The sequence below is a fragment of the Leucoraja erinacea genome, chromosome 6 (assembly GCF_028641065.1).
Source record: "Leucoraja erinacea ecotype New England chromosome 6, Leri_hhj_1, whole genome shotgun sequence".
NCBI lineage: Eukaryota > Metazoa > Chordata > Chondrichthyes > Rajiformes > Rajidae > Leucoraja > Leucoraja erinaceus.
The window spans coordinates 8,536,545-8,560,293 of NC_073382.1; the positions used below are offsets into that span (position 1 = coordinate 8,536,545).

The 23,749-nt window shown below is 43.7% G+C and overlaps 1 protein-coding gene across 4 annotated transcripts in view; it reads right to left on the minus strand.

The window, feature by feature from the left end:
- tsga10 (testis specific, 10) overlaps positions 1–10,725 on the minus strand; it is a 94,929-nt gene extending 84,204 nt beyond the window's left edge. For 2 of the 4 annotated variants that reach the window (XM_055636559.1, XM_055636557.1), the window contains exon 1: positions 9,820–9,914. In XM_055636559.1, coding sequence (XP_055492534.1) covers positions 9,820–9,873 — 54 coding nt within the window. In that variant the 5' untranslated portion in view covers positions 9,874–9,914. Of the gene's footprint in view, positions 1–9,819; positions 9,915–10,679 lie in introns of those variants that run through there. The other 2 variants (XM_055636561.1, XM_055636558.1) reach the window with 2 other exon arrangements.
- Between the last annotated feature and the right edge of the window lie 13,024 nt (positions 10,726–23,749).

Here is a 23,749-nt window from a genome sequence, read left to right on the forward strand (position 1 = left end):
GAGGCCGATCTTACATCCAATGAGATTGGTAGAGCAGGCTACTTTCCTCCACAGACCTGTTTAAAGCAGGCATAGAATTCATTGAGCTCATTAGGAAGGGACCCATTGTAGCTGGACACCTTCTGCACACCTTCGCTTTGTAGCCAGTTATAACATTCAAGCCCTGCCATGATCTATGCAGGTCTGTGTCATTGCCTCAGGATTTCAGCTTGGTCCGGAATACCCTCTTGGGTACCTCAATGCCTCTGCAAAGGTCATAATTAGTAGTGTGCCACCTGGAGTGATGAGGTGTTGCTCTTCATGTTTAGGCTGTGGTTTAATAAATTTATGTAAGTGGCTGATTACAGATCAAATTGGGAATGGGATGGAAAACAAAGTAATGGGCAACTGGAACCACAGGGTCATGCTTGTGGGAGTATTTTACAAAGTGGTCACTCATTCTGCTTTTGATTCCCTGATGCCAAGATCACAACTTTGCGAGCAGTGAATGCAGTTTACTAAGTTGGACGTCCACGAGTAAAATGACAACACCAGCTGGAAATACTATATTGGGTTCTAGATAATTGGAATGAATGAAAGGACAGTCGTTACGTCTTCTGTGGCTGCATGGGAGGAATATAGAGTACTGGAGAATAGTATCCCAAATAAAATGTACATTCAGTCAAATACATTCAGCCAGCTCTTGATTCAATTATTGAGCCCCACACTCCTCCCCCATCCACCCCCAAACATACATTTTGATTTGAGTGTGTGGTGGGTGTATTCTTGCCCAGATACTCAATTGGACCAAACATAATTAAAATATCGTCTGAGAGCAGGCCATAAATAATTTACAATAAATAATTTACCACAAGGATACAAAGAATACAAAGGACATTTATTATCACATACATCAATGGTGTAGTGACATTTGACTTGCCATTGCAGCACACAAATAAAGATAAGACACAACATTAAAGAATTTAACAATAAACATAAAAACATCCCCCCACAATGGTTCCCACTGTGGGGGAAGGCAGCAAAGTCCAGTCCCGTCCCCTGTTCACCCATAGTCGGGCCCATTGTGGCCTCCGCAGTCACCGCTACAGCAGCCTGATGCTTCAGGCCCTCTTGCTGGGAAGATAGAACTCCGGCGTCGGGTGAACACTCCTCAGCGGCTTGGAATGTCTGGAGCGGCAGCTTCCTACCCAGAGACCGCGGCACCCGAAGTTCTCAGGCCGCGCCGGTTGGAGCTCCGACTATCTCAGATCCCAGGCTCCGCGGTGTTTCAAATCCGGCAGTGCCTGCGGCTGGACGGTGGATTTGCCACCCGAAACCCAATACCATCTACCATGCATTGGTCAGTGCACATTGGAATATTCTCTCGTCAGGACATGAGCTGCACCAATATGTAGGCCTAGGGCAGCACTATTCTGATCAAAGCCTTCTTAATTTGCACCCCGTCCATCACATTCAAAGTTCATTCTTTGTGTCATCATTACATTAGCTCGATTGTTTTCCATCTACAAATTGTACCAGTTACTTGTTTAAACTCCAGAAAGCATTTTCCAAACCTTTCACCTCTATCAATTAAATCAAGGGCAGCAGGCATATGAGAACACTACATATAATAATAATCAATTAATAATAATAATAATAATAATAACTTTATTACGGACTCGAGGTCCAGACAAGGGGCAACATTACATAAAAATGCATTGCATATTAAAAAAAATATCATAAAGTACATATAAAATCTTAGTATATCACTTATAAAAGCATCATAAATTATATATTTTTTAAACACAATACATGTTAAAAATCCAGATTAAAAGATCCAGATCCAATTATATTTTTGCCTTCAAATTTAGGCCTAACGTTAAAGGAACTACAGTATATCACAGAGCCACTGACAACCTAATAGTTCTTCAAATATCAAACGTCCCTGCGTTAGGGGGAAACTTTAGCATTTTCTCCTTCAAGCTTCTCTTTTCCCCATCACTCAACTAGAATACTCTTCATCTCACATAAACCCTCTCTCTCTCTCCTCGGACTGTTACAATTCAGACTCAGTTTTCCATCTTCAATCCCCTGCTACCTCAAAACTCCACTTACCCTCACCTTCCACGCAACCACAACGTTTGAAATGAAACTCTTCAAATTCAGCTTCGACTCCTCGCACTTCCTCCAAATCCAAGGCATAGCTATGGGCACTCGCATGGGCCCCAACTATGCCTGCCTCTTTGTAGGGCATGTCAAACAATCACTGCTTCAGGCATACACTGGCCCTATCCCAAATTCTACCACCGCTACATTGACGACTGCATTGATGCTATTTCCTGCACCCCTGCAGAAGTCACTGACTTCATCAACTTCAACTAATTTCCATCCTGCACTCAAATTCACTTGAACCATCTCCGACATCTCCCTATCGTTTCTAGATCTCACCGTCTCCATCACAGTAGACAGACTATTGACTGACATCTATTACAAACCCACTGACTACCATAACTATCTAGACGACACTTCTTCCCACCCTGCTTCTTGTAAGGACTCCATCCCCTACTCACAGTTCCGACGTCTACTCTGCATCTGTGCCCAGGATGAGGGCTTCCGTACCAGGTCATATCCTCATTCTTTAGGGAACTGGGGTTCCCCTCTTACATTATAGATGAGGTTCTCACTAGGGTATCCTCTATATCCCACAGCTCCGCTCTGGCACCCCTTCCCCCAATTCGTAACAAGGACAGAGTCCCACTTGTCCTCACATTTCACCCCCATCAGCCATCACATACAGCACATAAGCCTCCAACATTTTCGCCACCTCCAATGGGATCCCACTACCACCTTTCTGCTTTCATCAAAGACCGTTCCCTCCGCCACGCTCTTGTCAGTTCGTCCCTTCCCACCCAAACCCCAAGTATTTTCCCCTGCAACCACAGAAGATGCAGCACCTGTCCCTTTACCTCCCCCCCCCTTGACTCCATCCAAGGACCCCGTCAGTCTTTTCAATTGAGGCAGAGGTTCACTTGCACCTCTTCTAACCTCATCTACTTTATCCTATTCCAGGTGTCAACCCCTGTATATCGGCGAGACCAAGCGCAGGCTTGGCGATCGTTTCGCTGAACACCTCCGCTCAGTCCGCCTAAACCTACCCGATCTCCTGGTTGCTCAGCACTTTAACTTCCCCCTGCCATTCCCAATATGACCTTTCTGTCCCGGGTCCCCTCCATTGTCAGATTGAGGCCCAGTGTAAATTGGAGAAACAGCACCTCATATTTTGCTTGGATAGCTTACACCCCAGCGGTATGAACATTGACTTCTCCAACTTCAAGTAGCCCTTGCTTTCCCTCTCTCTCCATCCCCTCCCCCCCCCCCCCCCCCCCCCAGTTCAGTTCTCCCACCAGTCTTACTGTCTCCAACGACATTTTTATCACTGTCCTGCCCACTCCCTCTGACATCAGTCTGGAGGGTCTCGACCCGAAACGTTACCTCTTCCTTCTCTCCAGAGATGCTGCCCCTCTCCCGCTGAGGGTTACGCTAGCATTCTGTGTCTACCTTCAATTTAAACCAGCATGTGCAGTTCTTTCCTTCAAATATCTAATCTATCCAACCTTTTGTCCTTCCTCTAATCATAATATTCATATATTTCCCAACCTACTTAAAGACAATATTTCTTAACTGTAATGCTATAATGCACATTTAATCCACTGCTCTCTTATTTCCAACATATCAAACATAAAACATGCAAACAAGTTTGTATTTTTAAAAGGTTTTATAAAGTTCGGTATTGTGAACTCTACTTCAAATTAAATACTTTTTTTAATATCGTCAAAATATACAAAACTTGATATACGCAAATGTTCTCTTCTTAATCTTTCTAAGTCTATAACGTCCAGTGATTATGTGGACAAAATCAAGAAATACATTTACCGGATTTACTCGGGTGACTTTTGTAGATTTGAACTCATATTATCAGCAACATTTGGTCCAGCAAAATGAAATTTCTACAGTGCATTCCATCTTTACTAATGTAAGGCAGCCAAAATAACAAATTTTCCAACTGCAATCTACACAATGATTTCTTTGGTGTAGCAACGTGATTGCATTTTCAGATTTAGGCACCCTCTCATAGTCTTGTGATACCTCGTTTACACAAAAGGAGCAATTAAAAATTCAGTTGACAGTTGGTTAAGTGGGTTCACGTTCCATACAAATTTACTTTTCAGGGGGAAGTTCCCTATTTGTGCTGGAAAAACAATCACAAGAGTACACAGTTGCTATGGCAATTAATGGGCTTTTATGAATTTTTCATTTGATTGTTATGCAAAATCTTGGTGCCTTTTTAAAAAGTCTACATTTACATTAAAAACTTTGGAAGTTTAGTTTATTATTGTCACGTGTGCTAAGGTACAGTAAAGAGCTTTGAGTTTAGCTTAGAGTAGAGATACAGCGCGGAAACAGGCCCTGCGCCAACCAGCGATCCCCACACAAGAACACTATCCTACACACGCACCAGGGACAAATTATAATTTTACTGAAGCCAATTAACCTACAAACCTGTACGTCTTTTGGAGTGTAGGAGGAAACCAGAGCATGCGGAGACAACCCACGCAGGGGAGAACATACAAACTCCGTACAGACAGCACCCGCGGGCAGGATCGTACCCGAGTCTGTAAGGCATCAACTCTACCCCTGCGCCAACCATGCTTGCCTGCTATCCAGTCAAAAAAGGACTATACATGACTGAAGGGTTGCAATCCAAAACGTCACCTATCCTTCTTCTCTATGGACGCTGCCTGGCCTTGTGTCTGAGTCCCTGACTCCAGCACTTTGTGTCTATACCCGATTACAATCAAGCATCCACAGTGCACAGATAAAGGGCACAATATTTAGTGCAAGTTACAATCCTATTAAAGATAGTTTAAAGGTCTCCAATAAGGAAGATGGGATGTCAGGACCACATTAACTGATGAGAGTTGCCTGATAACAGCTGTCAACTGTTCCCAAACTTTCAAACTTCTGTACTTCTAGCCTGACGTGAGAGGGGAGAAGAAGGCGTGACCAGGGTGAGCCTTGGTCCTTGAGAAGAGGGAGTGACCAGGGTAAATTTGGTCCTTGATGAATATATCCAAGAATAATTACTTCCATAGGTGTTGGTTACTCTAATAACCCAATGAATACTTTACCTCAAAGACTTAGTCGATACACATTTGCTGTTGAGGATATAATGAATATTCAAATTGATTTTAGCTTATACCCCCAGTATCTCCAGCAGTTTAGTTTAGTTTTACCTTGAAGCGTCAGAGGCTGCCCAACTCCACCTCCGCGTAGCAACTCTGAAGACATGCTGCTGTGTGTTCTCCAGGGTGAATTTGGTGTACGTTATCGGGTTTCTTCTGTAAATACCCCCCACCCTCTCACGAATAACCCCCTCGCTATTTCCAGAGCGCTTTAAAAAAAAGTCATCCTTTATTTCCCACCCCCCACCCTCCCCACCCAAAACCTGACGTCCAGCTCGCTGCTGTCACGCAGACAACAGGTTGTGTGGCTTTGTGACATCAGGACTGGAGAGAGGGGAGAGAAAGGCCCAGAGTCAGGAGAGAGGCGTAAACACACACATAAATATAAACTTATAGCAACACAAAAACAAAACAAAACACTCGCATAGCTCCAGACCAGACACCCCAGTCACACATCCATGCTTTTTCCCTCCGTCCAATTCTCGCCCTTTTATAACAGAATGGCAGCAATGAGACCAACAAACGCACCTCAGCTTCCTACCCAGAGACCGCGGCACCCGAAGTTCTCAGGCCGCGCCGGTTGGAGCTCCGACTATCTCAGATCCCAGGCTCCGCGGTGTTTCAAATCCGGCAGTGCCTGCGGCTGGACGGTGGATTTGCCACCCGAAACCCAATACCATCTACCATGCATTGGTCAGTGCACATTGGAATATTCTCTCGTCAGGACATGAGCTGCACCAATATGTAGGCCTAGGGCAGCACTATTCTGATCAAAGCCTTCTTAATTTGCACCCCGTCCATCACATTCAAAGTTCATTCTTTGTGTCATCATTACATTAGCTCGATTGTTTTCCATCTACAAATTGTACCAGTTACTTGTTTAAACTCCAGAAAGCATTTTCCAAACCTTTCACCTCTATCAATTAAATCAAGGGCAGCAGGCATATGAGAACACTACCAATTAATAATAATAATAAACTTTATTACGGACTCGAGGTCCAGACAAGGGGCAACATTACATAAAAATGCATTGCATATTAAAAAAATATCATAAAGTACATATAAAATCTTAGTATATAAAAGCATCATAAATTATATATTTTTTAAAACACAATACATGTTAAAAATCCAGATTAAAAGATCCAGATCCAATTATATTTTTGCCTTCAAATTTAGGCCTAACGTTAAAGGAACTACAGTATATCACAGAGCCACTGACAACCTAATAGTTCTTCAAATATCAAACGTCCCTGCGTTAGGGGGAAACTTTAGCATTTTCCCCTTCAAGCTTCTCTTTGCCCCATCACTCAACTAGAATATTCTTCATCTTACATAAACCCTCTCTCTCTCTCCTCGGACTGTTACAATTCAGACTCAGTTTTCCATCTTCAATCCCCTGCTACCTCAAAACTCCACTTACCCTCACCTTCCACGCAACCACAACGTTTGAAATGAAACTCTTCAAATTCAGCTTCGACTCCTCGCACTTCCTCCAAATCCAAGGCATAGCTATGGGCACTCACATGGGCCCCAACTATGCCTGCCTCTTTGTAGGGCATGTCAAACAATCACTGCTTCAGGCATACACTGGCCCTATCCCAAATTCTACCACCGCTACATTGACGACTGCATTGATGCTATTTCCTGCACCCCTGCGGAACTCACTGACTTCATCAGCTTCAACTAATTTCCATCCTACACTCAAATTCACTTGAACCATCTCCGACATCTCCCTATCGTTTCTAGATCTCACCGTCTCCATCACAGTAGACAGACTATTGACTGACATCTATTACAAACCCACTGACTACTATAACTATCTAGACGACACTTCTTCCCACCCTGCTTCTTGTAAGGACTCCATCCCCTACTCACAGTTCCGCCGTCTACTCTGCATCTGTGCCCAGGATGAGGGCTTCCGTACCAGGTCATATCCTCATTCTTTAGGGAACTGGGGTTCCCCTCTTACATTATAGATGAGGTTCTCACTAGGGTCTCCTCTATATCCCGCAGCTCCGCTCTGGCACCCCTTCCCCCAATTTGTAACAAGGACAGAGTCCTACTTGTCCTCACATTTCACCCCCATCAGCCATCGCATACAGCACATAATCCTCCAACATTTTCGCCACCTCCAACGGGATCCCACTACGACCTCTTTCTGCTTTCATCAAAGACCGTTCCCTCTGCCACGCCCTGGTCAGTTCGTCCCTTCCCACCCAAACCCCAAGTATTTTCCCCTGCAACCACAGAAGATGCAGCACCTGTCCCTTTACCTCCTCCCCCCTTGACTCCATCCAAGGACCCTGTCAGTCTTTTCAAGTGAGGCAGAGGTTCACTTGCACCTCCTCTAACCTCATCTACTGTTTCCTATTCCAGGTGTCAACCCCTGTATATCGGCGAGACCAAGCGCAGGTTTGGCGATCGTTTCGCTGAACACCTCCGCTCAGTCCGCCTAAACCTACCCGATCTCCTGGTTGCTCAGCACTTTAACTTCCCCCTGCCATTCCCAATATGACCTTTCTGTCCTGGGTCTCCCCCATTGTCAGATTGAGGCCCAGTGTAAATTGGAGAAACAGCACCTCATATTTTGCTTGGATAGCTTACACCCCAGCGGTATGAACATTGACTTCTCTAACTTCATGTAGCCCTTGCTTTCCCTCTCTCTCCATCCCCCCCCCCCCCCCCCCCCCCCCCCCCCCCCCCAGTTCTCCCACCAGTCTTACTGTCTCCAACGACATTTTATCACTGTCCTGCCCACTCCTCTGACATCAGTCTGGAGGGTCTCGACCCGAAACGTTACCCATTCCTTCTCTCCAGAGATGCTGCCTCTCCCGCTGAGTTACGCCAGCATTCTGTGTCTACCTTCAATTTAAACCAGCATGTGCAGTTCTTTCCTTCAAATATCTAATCTATCCAACCTTTTGTCCTTCCTCTAATCATAATATTCATATATTTCCCTACCTACTTAAAGACAATATTTCTTAACTGTAATGCTATAATGCACATTTAATCCACTGCTCTCTTATTTCCAACATATCAAACATAAAACATGCAAACAAGTTTGTATTTTTAAAAGGTTTTATAAAATTCGGTATTGTGAACTCTACTTCAAATTAAATACTTGTTTCAATATCGTCAAAATATACAAAACTTGATATATGCAAATGTTCTCTTCTTAATCTTTCTAAGTCTATAACATCCAGTGATTATGTGGACAAAATCAAGAAATACATTTACCGGATTTACTCGGGTGACTTTTGTAGATTTGAACTCATATTATCAGCAACATTTGGTCCAGCAAAATGAAATTTCTACAGTGCATTCCATCTTTACTAATGTAAGGCAGCCAAAATAACAAATTTTCCAACTGCAATCTACACAATGATTTCTTTGGTGTAGCAACGTGATTGCATTTTCAGATTTAGGCACCCTCTCATAGTCTTGTGATACCTCGTTTACACAAAAGGAGCAATTAAAAATTCAGTTGACAGTTGGTTAAGTGGGTTCACGTTCCATACAAATTTACTTTTCAGGGGGAAGTTCCCTATTTGTGCTGGAAAAACAATCACAAGAGTACACAGTTGCTATGGCAATTAATGGGCTTTTATGAATTTTTCATTTGATTGTTATGCAAAATCTTGGTGCCTTTTTAAAAAGTCTACATTTACATTAAAAACTTTGGAAGTTTAGTTTATTATTGTCACGTGTGCTAAGGTACAGTAAAAAGCTTTGAGTTTAGCTTAGAGTAGAGATACAGCGCGGAAACAGGCCCTGCGCCAACCAGCGATCCCCACACAAGAACACTATCCTACACACGCACCAGGGACAAATTATAATTTTACTGAAGCCAATTAACCTACAAACCTGTACGTCTTTTGGAGTGTAGGAGGAAACCAGAGCATGCGGAGACAACCCACGCAGGGGAGAACATACAAACTCCGTACAGACAGCACCCGCGGGCAGGATCGTACCCGAGTCTGTAAGGCATCAACTCTACCCCTGCGCCAACCGTGCTTGCCTGCTATCCAGTCAAAAAAGGACTATACATGACTGAAGGGTTGCAATCCAAAACGTCACCTATCCTTCTTCTCTATGGACGCTGCCTGGCCTTGTGTCTGAGTCCCTGACTCCAGCACTTTGTGTCTATACCCGATTACAATCAAGCATCCACAGTGCACAGATAAAGGGCACAATATTTAGTGCAAGTTACAATCCTATTAAAGATAGTTTAAAGGTCTCCAATAAGGAAGATGGGATGTCAGGACCACATTAACTGATGAGAGTTGCCTGATAACAGCTGTCAACTGTTCCCAAACTTTCAAACTTCTGTACTTCTAGCCTGACGTGAGAGGGGAGAAGAAGGCGTGACCAGGGTGAGCCTTGGTCCTTGAGAAGAGGGAGTGACCAGGGTAAATTTGGTCCTTGATGAATATATCCAAGAATAATTACTTCCATAGGTGTTGGTTACTCTAATAACCCAATGAATACTTTACCTCAAAGACTTAGTCGATACACATTTGCTGTTGAGGATATAATGAATATTCAAATTGATTTTAGCTTATACCCCAGTATCTCCAGCAGTTTAGTTTAGTTTTACCTTGAAGTCAGAGGCTGCCCAACTCCACCTCCGCGTAGGCAACTCTGAAGACATGCTGCTGTGTGTTCTCCAGGGTGAATTTGGTGTACGTTATCGGGTTTCTTCTGTAAATACCCCCCCACCCTCACGAATAAACCCCCTCGCTATTTCCAGAGCGCTTTAAAAAAAAGTCATCCTTTATTTCCCACCCCCCACCCTCCCCACCCCAAAACCTGACGTCCAGCTCGCTGCTGTCACGCAGACAACAGGTTGTGTGGCTTTGTGACATCAGGACTGGAGAGAGGGGAGAGAAAGGCCCAGAGTCAGGAGAGAGGCGTAAACACACACATAAATATAAACTTATAGCAACACAAAAACAAAACAAAAACTCGCATAGCTCCAGACCAGACACCCCAGTCACACATCCATGCTTTTCCCTCCGTCCAATTCTCGCCCTTTTATAACAGAATGGCAGCAATGAGACACAACAAACGCACCTCCAAAGAGACACAAAACGCTGGAGTAACTGAGCGGGACGGGCAGCATCTCTCTGGAGAGAAGGAATGGGTGACGTTTCGGGTGGAGGGTTGCCCTTTTCCTTTATTTCTTCTCTCCGGAGATGCAGCCTGTCACGCCGAGTTACTCCAGTTATGTTTATGTCCATATATTCGGTTGTAAACCAGCCCCTGCCGTTCCCCCCTTACACAAACCTACCTCCAAAGGTAGACACAAAATTGCAGGAGTAACTCAGCGGGACGGGCAGCATCTCTGGAGAGAAGGAATGGGTGAGACCCTTCTCCTTTTATTTTTATTTTTTTCTCCAGAGATGCCGCCTGTCCCACCTGAGTGTCTCCTGCGGTTCCTTCCTTACACAAACGCACCTCCAACTCTTCCCAGGGGACAACGTGTGGATGCTGATGAAGAGGCGACGCTCTCTATCTCTCTCTTTGAGCGAAGCCGCCGCTCGCTCCTTCCCGCCCGCCCCGCCCGCCCGCCCGCTCCACGGCTTCACCAATGGCAATCGAGCATCCACAAAGGCCCGCGGCTCGGCCAATCAAATAATTTCCCTCTCCGCTGTTGCCGAGTCGCTCTGACCAATCAACGCCCGGTCACGGTGAGCGCGAGCGACACAGAGAGAGTGTGTGTGCGTGTGTGAGGGAGAGAGAAAGAAGTAAAAAACTTTACCCGGGACCAAACCACGGGATCCGATCGGCCTGGTTCTGGTGAGAGTCGCGCTACTTACTTCAAATGTTCTCCCCCTCCTCGTTCAATTTGCAAGAAGCCGGGCTACGATTTAATCCACGCTTTCATTCACGTTACAACAAAAGCACGACCGTTAGGCCCCGCACCCACCATGACATCGGTTGCCCGGTTACGCCACACGCTTCACAACAGACAAACAATGAGGGGGAGGGGGGTTAAAGGTCATGCATAGCGTCCCCTCGCATTATAACATGCATAGCGTCCAGCTTCTCAATTAACTGGCACTGGGTCACACGCCAAATGACACCAAATTCCTGGTATAAATACTAGGTGACTGGTATAAATTGACTGGTGCAAAGAGAGGCATTTTTCAACGATCAGCACATTTTGGGGGGGAAAGAATTGCAACACTTTATAATTCATAGGCAAGAAATGGGGGAACATGGATAAAATTACAAATAATCCAGACAGATTCATAGAAACATAGAAAATAGGTGCAGGAGTAGGCCATTCGGCCCTTCGAGCCTGCACCGCCATTCAATATGATCATGGCTGATCATAGCGTCCAGCTTCTCAATTAACTGACTGACACTTGTCAATATGCTAAATGACACCAATGCACGTTATAAATACTAGGTGAGTTGATAACATTGACTCTGGTGCAAAAAGAGGCATTGTTCAACAATCAACACGATTTGGAAACAAATATTAACAACACTGCACAATCCAAGCAAGCGAGCAAGAAATGAAGGAACATAGAAATAAACCACAAATAATCTAATTTAGTTTAATGAATAAAGTGCTGGATGAACACCCTACCCTGGCAGTATCCCCAAAAATAAACTTTATTCAGAATTTTCTAAATGGATAGGTGGCATTTTGAGTTGGGACTCTTCTTCAAACTGTTGAAGTAGAGGGGAGGTGACAGTCAGGGACCTTCTACAGTCTCCATTCGTCGCACCAACAGTGAGGGTGAGATCCAATTTTTTTTTGTGGCGCTGGCACAAGCAACTCCGCTTTACCGCTCCAAAACGGGAGGTCTGATACAAAATGCGACCAACCCCGCTTTACCTTTGCAGAAACGAGGGGCCTGGTACGAAGTGCGAGCAAACCCGCTCAACCTTCTTGACATCGGAGAACTGGTGTAAATGCGAGTATTCCACCTTGTGCTTGGCTTTTTCCACCACGTGGGATTGTTAAATGAGGAAGTGGTAAGCGGGAGGCTCGGGAGAGCCAGGGAGTGCTTTCAAAATTGGAAGCGTGTGCGCTGCTCTGCATTTGGTCCAGGAAACGACGTGGAAAGGGCAGGCTGGCACAATTGATGGAATGATGTATTGGCAAAAGTGTCCTTTCCATCTGCTCTCTGGCGGGCTACATCTTGGGTTTATTTATCCGTCAATCAATATTCTCAAACAAATTAAATCATAATCCTCTTTGTTGGAATTTGCAGTGTGCATTACAACAATGATTCCACTTTATTGACCGTAAAATGCTGTGGGCATTTTGAAATGGATGGAAGGTCATAAATAAATGCAATGTTTTTCTGCTTTTGCTTTACTTGAGTGCCTTGCACCCAAGGCAGATCTTTGCGTAAGGGGAATGAAAACTAGAACAATTACTTCTGCCATAATAATATTTATTGAAGGAAATAGCTGCTGGATGTCAGAGCAGCAGTGACAAATCGAAGATAGGGTGGAGGTTCAGAGAAGTACGAAAATATAGCTAAGTGTATCAATGTACATGTCAAATCCGATTTTTTTTTCAAGCTGGACATTGTCCAAAGGCGGCATGTAAAAGTGACCCACACAAAGATAGACCTTTTAACAATTTTAAAGATGAAGGATCTTTAACATTCACCTGAAAAGGAAGAGAACTTTAACTAGAATAATTTTTTCAATGATACAGAGCCTCGTGGTTCTTGGTTTCTTGGTCCTCCAAAATATTCCAAATGGAATTTAAACTGGAGGTGGTGGAGTGAGGACTTAAGCCAGAAAGGGTTATTGGGAAGAAAGAGCTACTTTAAATTTAGTTGCATCTGGTTGGGTAACTATGGTAGGGTGGAGATTATTCCATGCTTTAATTGTGCGAGGGAAGAATGAATTGCTGTACACATCTGTCTTTGTAGCTGGGATCACAAATTGGATCGAATGCCTCCTCCATGTCCACTTACTTAATGGTGTACATTTAAGTGATAGAACCAAACTTTGCATATTTCATAATCAACTGCATGTTTTAAATCATTAAAAATAACTGATTGAAAAAAATGTAACAAAAGCATCTTGAGCCCCACTTTAAATACAATTCCGTACTTACACAGGTGATTCAATCAATATCTATTAGCTCTATACCATCATTTTCATTAACATAGGAGACTGATTCCATAATCTTCTCATTAGATGCTGTGGAATAGAATTCAGTGTTGGGCTTGATAATACTCAATTCTGCCGTGGGACTAATGGTAGACATCCTTGTCCTTAAAAGGTTTTCTTCAACGATGCTTTGCAGATCCCCTGTGCTTTCTACAATCTCAGCCTCTGTATTATCTTTCTTCTGGTCTGAAGCAATGGGACTGGAAGATTTCCCGTAGCATAGTCCCATCATGTAGTCACGAAGAATTACAACTCATTGCCTGTTTTGTGAAGATAAGATTCTTTCAAAGGTATTCTGTTCCTTTTCCTTTGGAATCCCATAAGTAATCTATTTTCAGATGAAACAAAAATCACAATGATTAAAATACAAGGATGACAGTGGCTGAATTTCTTGATGGATTTGAGAGCTTGTGGCTGAGTTGCAAAGAAGACAGGCAAAATAATAGGAAAGTAATATTTAGTTTTTTATTAATTTGTTATTTTTCATTTGATTATATGGTTATGAAAATTACAAATGGCTAGGAGAGCAAATAGCTTATCAGCCTTTATTACAAGGGTTGGAGTTTATAAATAAGAATAGCTACTATTGCAGCTGTACAGGATATAGTTGAAGCCACAATTGTACTGTGCACAATCCTGGTCAACTTTATTTAGGGAAGGATATATTGGCAAAGTAGACTATTTCCAGTCACATGTAGAAACAAATGCATCTACATTCTTTAGTGTTAAACAAATGAAGGGTGATTTTATTAAAACATATAAAATGTTTAGGAGCCATGACAGAGTAAATGTTGAGATGGTTCCACTATCTCTATGCAAGATCTATGATGTCGACTGGGAATACTAAAAGTTCAGTGACGTCTTGAGTTCGCGCTTTTGGATTTCCCACAATGTGCTGCAACATCGTCCCCCGAGAGAACTTCCCGAACCAAAAACCCTGGGTACGGTTCCGTGGCATTGAATTTGCTGCCAACTTTCTTGGCTCAGAGACGTCTACCCCCTCCGCCTTCCGGGACCAGGGACAAGATGGAGTTTTTGGAGCAGCAGGACCCATCGATACGGATTGTAAACTCGAAGCACCGCTCCCTCAAATATCCCTAGCTGAATGAACTCCTTCTACGCTTTTTTTACCACTCCAGGTCTGCCATTACCGACAGCGGGCTGGCTACCGAAGCTGCACACCCTGCTGTCCGAGGGTGGAGGGGGAGTGAACACAAGAAAACTATAAAGTACTCCAGTGCTACACAGTGCTCCAGTGTGCCTTCAATCAAGTCCGTGGTCCCTGCCTGCAAAAAATCCATCATGTACCGGTACCAAAAAATGCCTCCCCAGCCTGTCATCTCTCTGAGCTCTGTAATGAAATGCTTTGACTGGTGAAGAATCACATGTCTCCCTCAACTTGTGCAGTTTGCCCGTTACATAACGATGCGGTCTTGAAAATGCCAAATATTGGATGCTGTTTGAAGTTCAGCCTTAAAAGGCACTGCCTGCAAATGGTTGTTGGGGGGGGTAGTTGGAGGGAATTCACCCTGAGAAGTTGCGTCCTCAAAAGGCGCTACTCTTGAACATCAAAAAAAACAAAGGAGCTGATCATGCTTTAGGAGGTCTCACACCCTCCGCACTGTGAGAAGGAAGGGCAGCGCCTTTACCACCTCAGGGGCGGGAAATGGTTTGTTTTGGGGGGTTTGGGTTCAAGTAAAAAGGCACAGCCTGCCTGAATGGACTTTAGGAGGGTTGTTTGGGGGGTTGTGGATTGAAGTTAAAAAGGCACTCTCTGAGGATAAATGGTCATCACACACGCCTTGGTGAGGGGGGGGCAATTGAGGTTCAGAGGGTTGAAGTGAAAAGGCACTGCCTGCAAATGGTAGTGTTCGGGGCACTATGCGAACTTTCACCCCCCCTGCAGGTATACAACAGGAGGTGCAAAGAGCAAACAAAAAAGACCTCTTCCACCCCTGCCTGCAGCCGCTAATGCAAACGCCTCCGTTGCCATTGTGAGAACGGAGAGGTTGAGAAACTTGAGGCAACTGTAAAACGCCTTTCTGACTAACTGTACTATATTTATGAGTTTAAGATGTGTGTTATGATTGTGTTTATAATTTGTTTGGTGGTTTTGTTGTTCCGCGAGCATTGCCACTTTCATTTCACTGCACATCTCGTATGTGTATGTGACAAATAAACTTGACTTGACTTGACTTGACTATATCTATACTAAAAGTCTGATCTTGACCGCTTTTGGCCCACTGTGCTGCGATTTCCGAGAGAACGCCGCCACCTACGGCCGTCATTTTTGGCCATTTCGCTCAGAGCCCCCCTCCGCCTTCCGGGACCACAGAATTTTTCCAATCGATGAAAAATCAGGGAAATAAAGTGCCATTCTCTCTATTGTGTTTAAAAAATGTTCAGAATCTCTCTCTCCTGTCAATCACGCCATGAAGGCCACACCTTTACCGGTGGGAGGGGGAGGCGTTATAAAACCCAGAAGTGTGTGTGTGGCTCAGTCTCTGCATGATGGGGGAGGGAGAGGTCACAACTCTGTCTAAGCTGTGCAAATCAACTGACAAACACACTGAATGCTACCACTACACTGTGATTTTTGGCCATCTTACTCATGTGCGAGGATTCTTTTTAGTGTAGTGTTTAAAAAATGTTGAGAATCTCTCCCTGCAATCATGCCATGAAATAGTGGGAGGGGGAGAACTGCATTTGGATGTGGGTCTCTGCTGGGGGAGGGAGAGGCACTCTGAAATGTGGTACTGAACAACTGAATGCACTTTGAATGGTGGTGTTGCACCCTGCATGAAATGGTATGAAACTGCATTTTAATTTGGTGGCCTTGCACCATCCTTGAAATGGTATGAAACTGCACTTGAATTTGGTGGCCTTGCACCCTGCTTGAAGTGGTAGGAAACTGAACCTGAATTTGGTGGCCTTGCACCCTGCTTGAAGTGGTAGGAAACTGAACCTGAATTTGGTGGCCTTGCACCCTGCTTGAAGTGGTATGAAACAGCACTTGAATTTTGTGGCCTTGCACCCTGCTTGAAATGGTAGGAAAATGGATTTGAATTTGGTGGCCTAGCACTCTGCTTGAAATGGAATTTGAAGGAATAGCCGTGAGCCAACTGCCAGCCCACCAGCCATGAGTGAGCTGCCAGCACATCAGGCTTGAGGGACTGAGCTGCCACCCCAAGAATCCATTTGGCCCACAATGTTCACACTAGCCCTCTGGAGACCAGTAGTCACTGCAGCCAACAACACCCATACCAGCGCTCAAGAAAGCCCCCCCCCCACCACTGGCCACCAATATTGGAATTGGTGGAGAGGTGGAATATTGCGTCGGGGGACCAGCCCTCCCGTGTGAACATGGGACCCAGCGGGTCCCACTTAGTCTAGTATATTACTAAAACTCTCATCTTGTTTGTTGATTCTGTCTATGTGTCTGTGATGTCCTGAATTACGCCAAAGCAGTACACGATAGCACTACAATTTTTAGCCCACCTTGTGGTCCTGTGGAATTTTTGTCCTGTGGCATATTGTATCGTTTCATTCAGATGGATGGTATATTTTACAAGTTATTGACATTTTAAACTTTATAAAACCTCACTGAAAGAATCTCTTCCATCTGCACTGGCAGTTAGCAGCTTATGACGTCACAATGGATATGACATCACAATGGGATCTCATTTACATAAACTGCGCATCAGCAGTGTTCCACCCCACAATGACATAACAATGGAATATAATTTACATTATAAAAATATCTATTTAAAAAAACACAGCAGCTTCCACCTCACAATGACACAAAGGGGGAGTAGGGAGGGGAGAGGGGTTATGCAGGGAGGGAGTGACTGGGAGTAGGGGAAAGGATAGGGAGGAAGAGGTGATGGGGGGAATGGGGGAGAGGAGGAGGAGAGGGGAAAGAAGAGGGAGGGTGGGAAGGAAGGGGTAGAAGTGCTGAGGATGAGGAGGAATGTAGGAGGATAGGGGTAGGAAGAGGGATGGCGAGGCACACTTGGGGAGGGTTGCAGTGACTAGCGTCACAACGGGATCTCTGGCGTCACAACGGGAACCCGTCAGCCGCGTGGGGGAGCAAGGAGATAGAGAGAGAGGAGGTAGGAGGGATTCTAGGAGAGGAGGAGGAGTGTAGGTAGGGGAGAGGGAAGAGGGTGATGGAGGGGGAAGAAAGAGGGAGTGAGGAGGGATGGTAGCTGGGGAAAGGAGAGGAAAAGAGGTGGAAGGGAGGGAGTTGGGGTGGGAGGGAGTAAAGAAGAGGGAGGGTCAAAAGAGGACGCCTTGTAAAAGAGGGAGTGCTGGTGAGAGTGAGGGTGAATATTCTCTAGGAATTTGGGGTTGGAAGATGGGATTTAGCGATGGCACAGTTGCAGGGTGGGGTTGTTGACCTGCCTGTAGAGGTCTGCATCGTAAATCCCGCTCCTGTAGGATCAAATACCCCCTGCTTTTATAAGCGTCAAAATGCCTAAACAGACGTCAACGCAAAGATGAATCAAAAAATGGAACCGGAACCTGCTTTGGTGAGAGAAATTGTATATGGCTTTGTGGAAGAATGAATATAGGGGGGCCTCTTCTTCTACAGACAAATTGTTTGCAGAGAAAGAAATGCATTTAGATCTCCCTGAAAGCAGTGAATCGGGGGGGGGGTGGTGATGAGAGAAATATTTCGCCTCCCGGATGGTAGGAGGGTAAACTCCATGGTTGGGCATGTACAGACAGACTCAATGGAGGGGAGCGAGGAAACCGGTGATGCGTTGGGCAATTTTCACCAGCAATGCCTTCCGACGGCAGAGAAACTGGAGACAGGAAATATGCAAGCGGAGATGAAGTCTCCTCCCAATGGGGTGCTGGTGCTTGCCTCCCTGTATGCAGCTAGTCCATGTACAAGGGTCATACGTACTGCTGGCTTCAATCGCTAAAATCTGATCGTTTTCGAGTGTATCATCTGCATTGTGTGAGGAAATACAGGTGTAGGTAGTAGAATAGCACACAGCCCTGTGGAACGCCGGTGTTCAGGGTGAGGGTTGAAGAGGTGTGCTTGTCTAACCTCACAGACTGGGGTCTGTTGGTTAGAAAGTCCAGTATCCAGTTGCAGAGGGAGGGGTCGATGCCCAGGTTACCGAGTTTGGTGATCAGTTTTGATGGTATAATGGTGTTGAATGCTGAGCTGTAATCGATGAACAGCATTCTTACGTAAGTGTCTCTGTTGTCGAGGTGGGAGAGGGCGGAGTGAAGTGCCGTTGAGATGGCATCCTCCGTACACCTGTTCTTGCGGTAGGCAAACTGATAGGGATCCAGTGTAGGGGGTAGGCAGCTTTTGAGGTGTGCCAGGACCAGCCTCTCGAAGCACTTGGTGATGATGGGGGTAAGTGCAACTGGGCGGAAGTCGTTGAGGCTTGCCGCAGTGGAGTGTTTTGGCACTGGCACGATGGAGGTGGTTTTAAGGCAAGTGGGGACAACTGCTTGGGCAAGTGACAGGTTGAAGATGTCAGTCCAGACGTCTGTCAGCTGCGCAGCACAGGCCCTGAGCACGCGCCCGGGGATGCCGTCAGGGCCAGCAGCTTTACGTGCATTAGTCCTACTCAGTGCCACGTATACGTCGTAGGGGGTGAGTGTGAGAGGTTGGTGATCGGCAGGTAGCACAGCCTTGATGGCTGTCTCTAGATTGTCCCTGTCGAAGCGGCCATAGAAGTGATTAAGCCATCTTAGGCCATCTGCTCTGTCTCTATGGCACATTTTTGAGCTCTGAATGTGACATAAAGGTGAAGAGTTATGGCTTGTTATGCTAGGTTTGAGACAGAATTCAAGGCTGAGAGATGATAGACTGCAGTTAGCTTTGGCTGTGTACAATTATAATGTGTGATAAGGAATAAGATGTAAGTGAAGGAATAGTTGCTTTGAGAAATAATTAGATTGAGGGAGTAGTTTATAGAAGGTTGAAGCAGATGGAATTCTGACGTAATGGTCTGAGATGTAGTCTCTTGTGTTCTGCCTGGTACATGAGATTGGAAATCCTACTTCCCGATAACAGGAAAGGCACCAAACTTATATTAAGTAAATTGACAGATTTACGACCCATGTATGCTTGGTTGGGATGTGAATGGGTTTTGAACTTAGAAACTGTTATTCAGCAAACTTATATAATTAATGTTTTAAAGACATAGGTAAAAGTATTTCAAACTGTGAAATTATAGTGAAACAATTTATGAAATGTATTGGCTTAATAGAAAGGTACACTTTAGACTTGTAGAAATTGTTTAGATTTATAGAAATATCTTTTCTCTTGGTATAGAAAGTGTATATTACTTGTGTGATCATTGTATGTATCTTATATTTTGAGGAGTGGTCTTTGATAAGAGCCTACTGGGGTTTTGCTGTGTTGAAATAAAATAAGCAAAGTTATAAAGTTATTAGACAGGCAAACAAAGGCTGTAATGAGGCCAGGGAAGGGGGATCATGTGACTGATGCTGTAAATCACCAGAAGGACTCAGATGATTGGTTACTAGCTTGTCATACCCTCTGTATCTGAAATGTCTAATACCTTTATAAATAACATAAGTTTGTATCAAAGTTACTCCTCTCAGGACCTGCCCCAGAGCATCAGCTCTGTGTTGGAAGGTTCAAGAGACTAGTCTCCGCTGAATAAAGAATTGATTTTAACAGCAACAAGTGTTTGAGTCAAGTTGACTTTAGATTGAAAGAACTCAGTTTAACATGTGTAAAGCATTCATTGATGCTGGAATTCCATTGTGGAAATTGGAAAACAAATCTCTCAGAGGTTTTTTAGGCAAATACACAAAGGAACCTATACCGAGCGTGTCATCATTACAGAAAAATTATGTTGACAGCAACTGCAACATTGTTGTGCAGAAAATTAGAGATGAAGTTGCATGTATCAAAATATGGATCTCAATAGACGAGACAACCAATGCTGTGGGGAGATATGTTGCCAATGTGGTCATCGGTAAACTGGAGGCAGGTCAACCATCAAAGGAGTATTTCTTGACATTGGAAGTATGGGAGAAGTCAAAAAGCACAACTATTGTTCAGTTGTTTACATCTTCACTTGCTGTACTTTGTACTTAAAGTTTCTGCCGATGTAGGTAAAGGCATACAAGGAAAATGTGAGAGGGGGATTTTAGCTAACAAAGATCTTGAAGAAGAACAAAACATAGCTGAATTTCTCAAAGGTAGTTGTAATGCACTACAATATCAACATGAATGTAGAGTTTGTAGCTTGTTTCATGAATGCACCAGTGACCTCAGCTGGGCTAGAAAGAAGTTTTTCATAACTGAAGCATATTCTGTCTGACAGATGGCATAGTTTAACACCAGATAATTAAAAAAAAAAATGCTAGTAGTTATGTGTAACCAGGCAATAATGTAGTATACCTTTATAATTATCATTTTTAACCATATTTTGTTGGTGGAAATACTCCTTTTTTATACCTTTTTGTCAATAAATGCCTTTTTTGTGCCTTTTTTGTAATTTTATTTTGCCTTTTTGCCTGCCTATTTCAGAGATTTTTAGTGCCTAAACATCCTGGCTCTATTTATAACACTGCTGCAGGCAAGGGTCATTTTACACAGACATTTATTCAAAATCCACAAACATCCACTCTCAAGATAATCAAAATCATTATTTTTTGCACAATCATGTCATAAGAATATCTAAATTATCTATATTTTGTGTTATTGTGTATCCATGATCAATATTTTCATACTAAACCTAACTAAACACTAATAACTATGTACTGTTGAAGTTTTCAATCAAATATTTAGTATGAAAATATTGATCATGGTTAGAGAATAACACAAAATATAGATGAATTAGGTGTTATGACATGATTGTGCAAAAAAATAATGAATTTGATTATCTTGAGAGTGGATTGTGATAGATTGGAATGTAGCCGCTGCCATGATTTAAGCCCCGCGATATCGGCAGACAAGACACTAAATAACATATTTTGAATCATCAGAATACAATGAAACCACACCTTTTGATTTTGATCCGTGATGTTGAAGGCGTTAGAAGTCACGTTTAACTTCAATCCAACGATACAATCGACCAGCAACATTTTTTTTTAAACGGGAACAGAAGCGCAGAACAAATATTTTTCATCAACTTGTGGTCCGAGCAAATACCTCTCTGACAACCAATACAAACCTGCACTACCCCCCCCCCCCCCCCCCCCCCCCCCCCCCCCCCCCCCCCCCCCCCCCCCCCACCGCTGATGGTAGGTTTTGTAACACGCTAGTACTGTATTAGTATTGAGAATGTATCCCCCTTGGAACATAGAATAGTGCGAGAGCAGTGGAGCACAAGAACAGGCCCTTCAGCCCACAACATCTGAATCGAACACAATGTCAACACTATCACTTATCTACCTGCTCATAACCCATATCCCAACATTTCCTGCATATCCCATATGTTCATTCAAAAGTATTTTAAATGCCACTAAAGTATCTGCTTCAACTCCCATCCCCAGCAGCGTGTTCCAAGCACTCACCACTGATACAGAAAGATACAGCACAGAACAGGCCCCTCAACCTATAATTTCTGTGCTGAACATGATGCCAAATTAAATTAATTTCTGTCTGTACGTGATCCATATCCCTCCATTCCCTGCATATCCATGTGTCTAAACAAAAGCCTCTTAAATGCCACCATCATATCTGCCATCGCCAATCATTGAGCTGTGTAAGTACTCTTGACCTAATTGTTTAAATGTTTTAATTTTACTAATTTCTATCAGTCCACACTCTTACAGTTAATCTTATATCAAACTGGGGAATCCATATTTCTGTATTTCCCAGAATGAAATCATGTCTTTGCATTCGAGGGTTGTGGAAATTTAGGTCAGGTATTCTATTCAGGCAATTTTTATAGAGAAAATGATTCAGTGTTTCACAGAATGAAACTTCGTGAATGGACAGAACTTTGTAAATGGCGGCATGTTTTCCATGTCTTTGTTTATTTGTTCATTCAGAGTGGGAACATGGTGTCACATAGTTAGGACTTTGAATTCATTAGCAAGAATTTTCTGCTTTTCTTAACGCTGGCTCCACAATGATTTTGTAAGCTAATTTTTTATTAATATAAAGGACCATGTGTCTTTTTAGGGACTATTTTTCTTTGTTTTCCTGAAAATCATCCATTAGCTACTGTAGGTGAACAAAATTAATTGGAAAATGTATTATTCTTTCCTTCTCCTTCTGTCCACACTTTACAATTATATCAAACTGATTTTAACTACCTTGATCAAATTTACTCTTCGACATTCTTCCTCTCCACCTGTAATATCCTATGGATAGATTTTCATGTCATTCTCCCAAAACAATTCCAAATCCAAAACATTTAGTTATGTGAAACACAAGATGGAATGTAACACAGTGAGAAAAACACCAACTTTCTCCTAAACACAAAGAACTGCAAATGCAGGTTTACAGAAAAAAAACAAAGTGCTGAAGTAACTCCGAGTGTCTGGCAGCATCTCTGGAGAACATGGATTGGTGACGTTTCGGGTTGGGACCCTTCTTCAGATTCTGTTCTCCAGAGATACTATCAGACCCACTAACTTGCTCCAGCTGTTGGTCATAGAGCTATACAGCGTAGAAACAAGCCCTTCAGCTCAACTTCAAGAGTCAAAAGTGTTTAATTGTCATATGTCCCAGATTGGACAATGAAATTCTTTCTTGCTGCAGCACAACATAATATGTAAACATAGGACATAACGGGGGAATAAAAGTTCAGTGTGTATATATACACATGCACACTTTCTCAATAAATAAACAAATACACTGCAATAATAGTAATAATCTGTTGTAGTTCAGAGCTTATTTGTTGTCGTGTTTAATAGCCTGGGGGCTGTAGGGAAGAAGATGGTCCTGAACCTGGACGTTACAGTTTTCAGGCTCCTGTACCTTCTTCTCAATGGCAATGGTGAAATGAGTGTGTGGCCAGGATGGTGTGGGTCTTTGATGATGTTGGCTGTCTTTTTGAGGCAGCGACTTCGAATGATCACTTCGATGATGGGGAGGTCAGAGCCGGTGATGGACTGGGCAGTGGTCACAACTTTTTGCAGTGTTTACCGCTCCTGGATGTTCAAGTTGCCGAACCAGGCCACGATGCAACCAGTCTGTATGCTCTCTACTGTGCACCTGTAGAAGTTCAAGAGAATCCTCGTTGGCATACCGAATCCCCGTAATCTTCTCAGGAAGTAAAGGCGCTGATGTGACTTCTTAATAATTGCATCAGTGTGCAGGGTGCAGGAAAGATCTTCGGAAATATGCATGCCCTGGAATTTGAAGTTCTTGACCCTGTCCACCATTGTCCCATTGATATAAACAGGGTTATGGGTCCTCA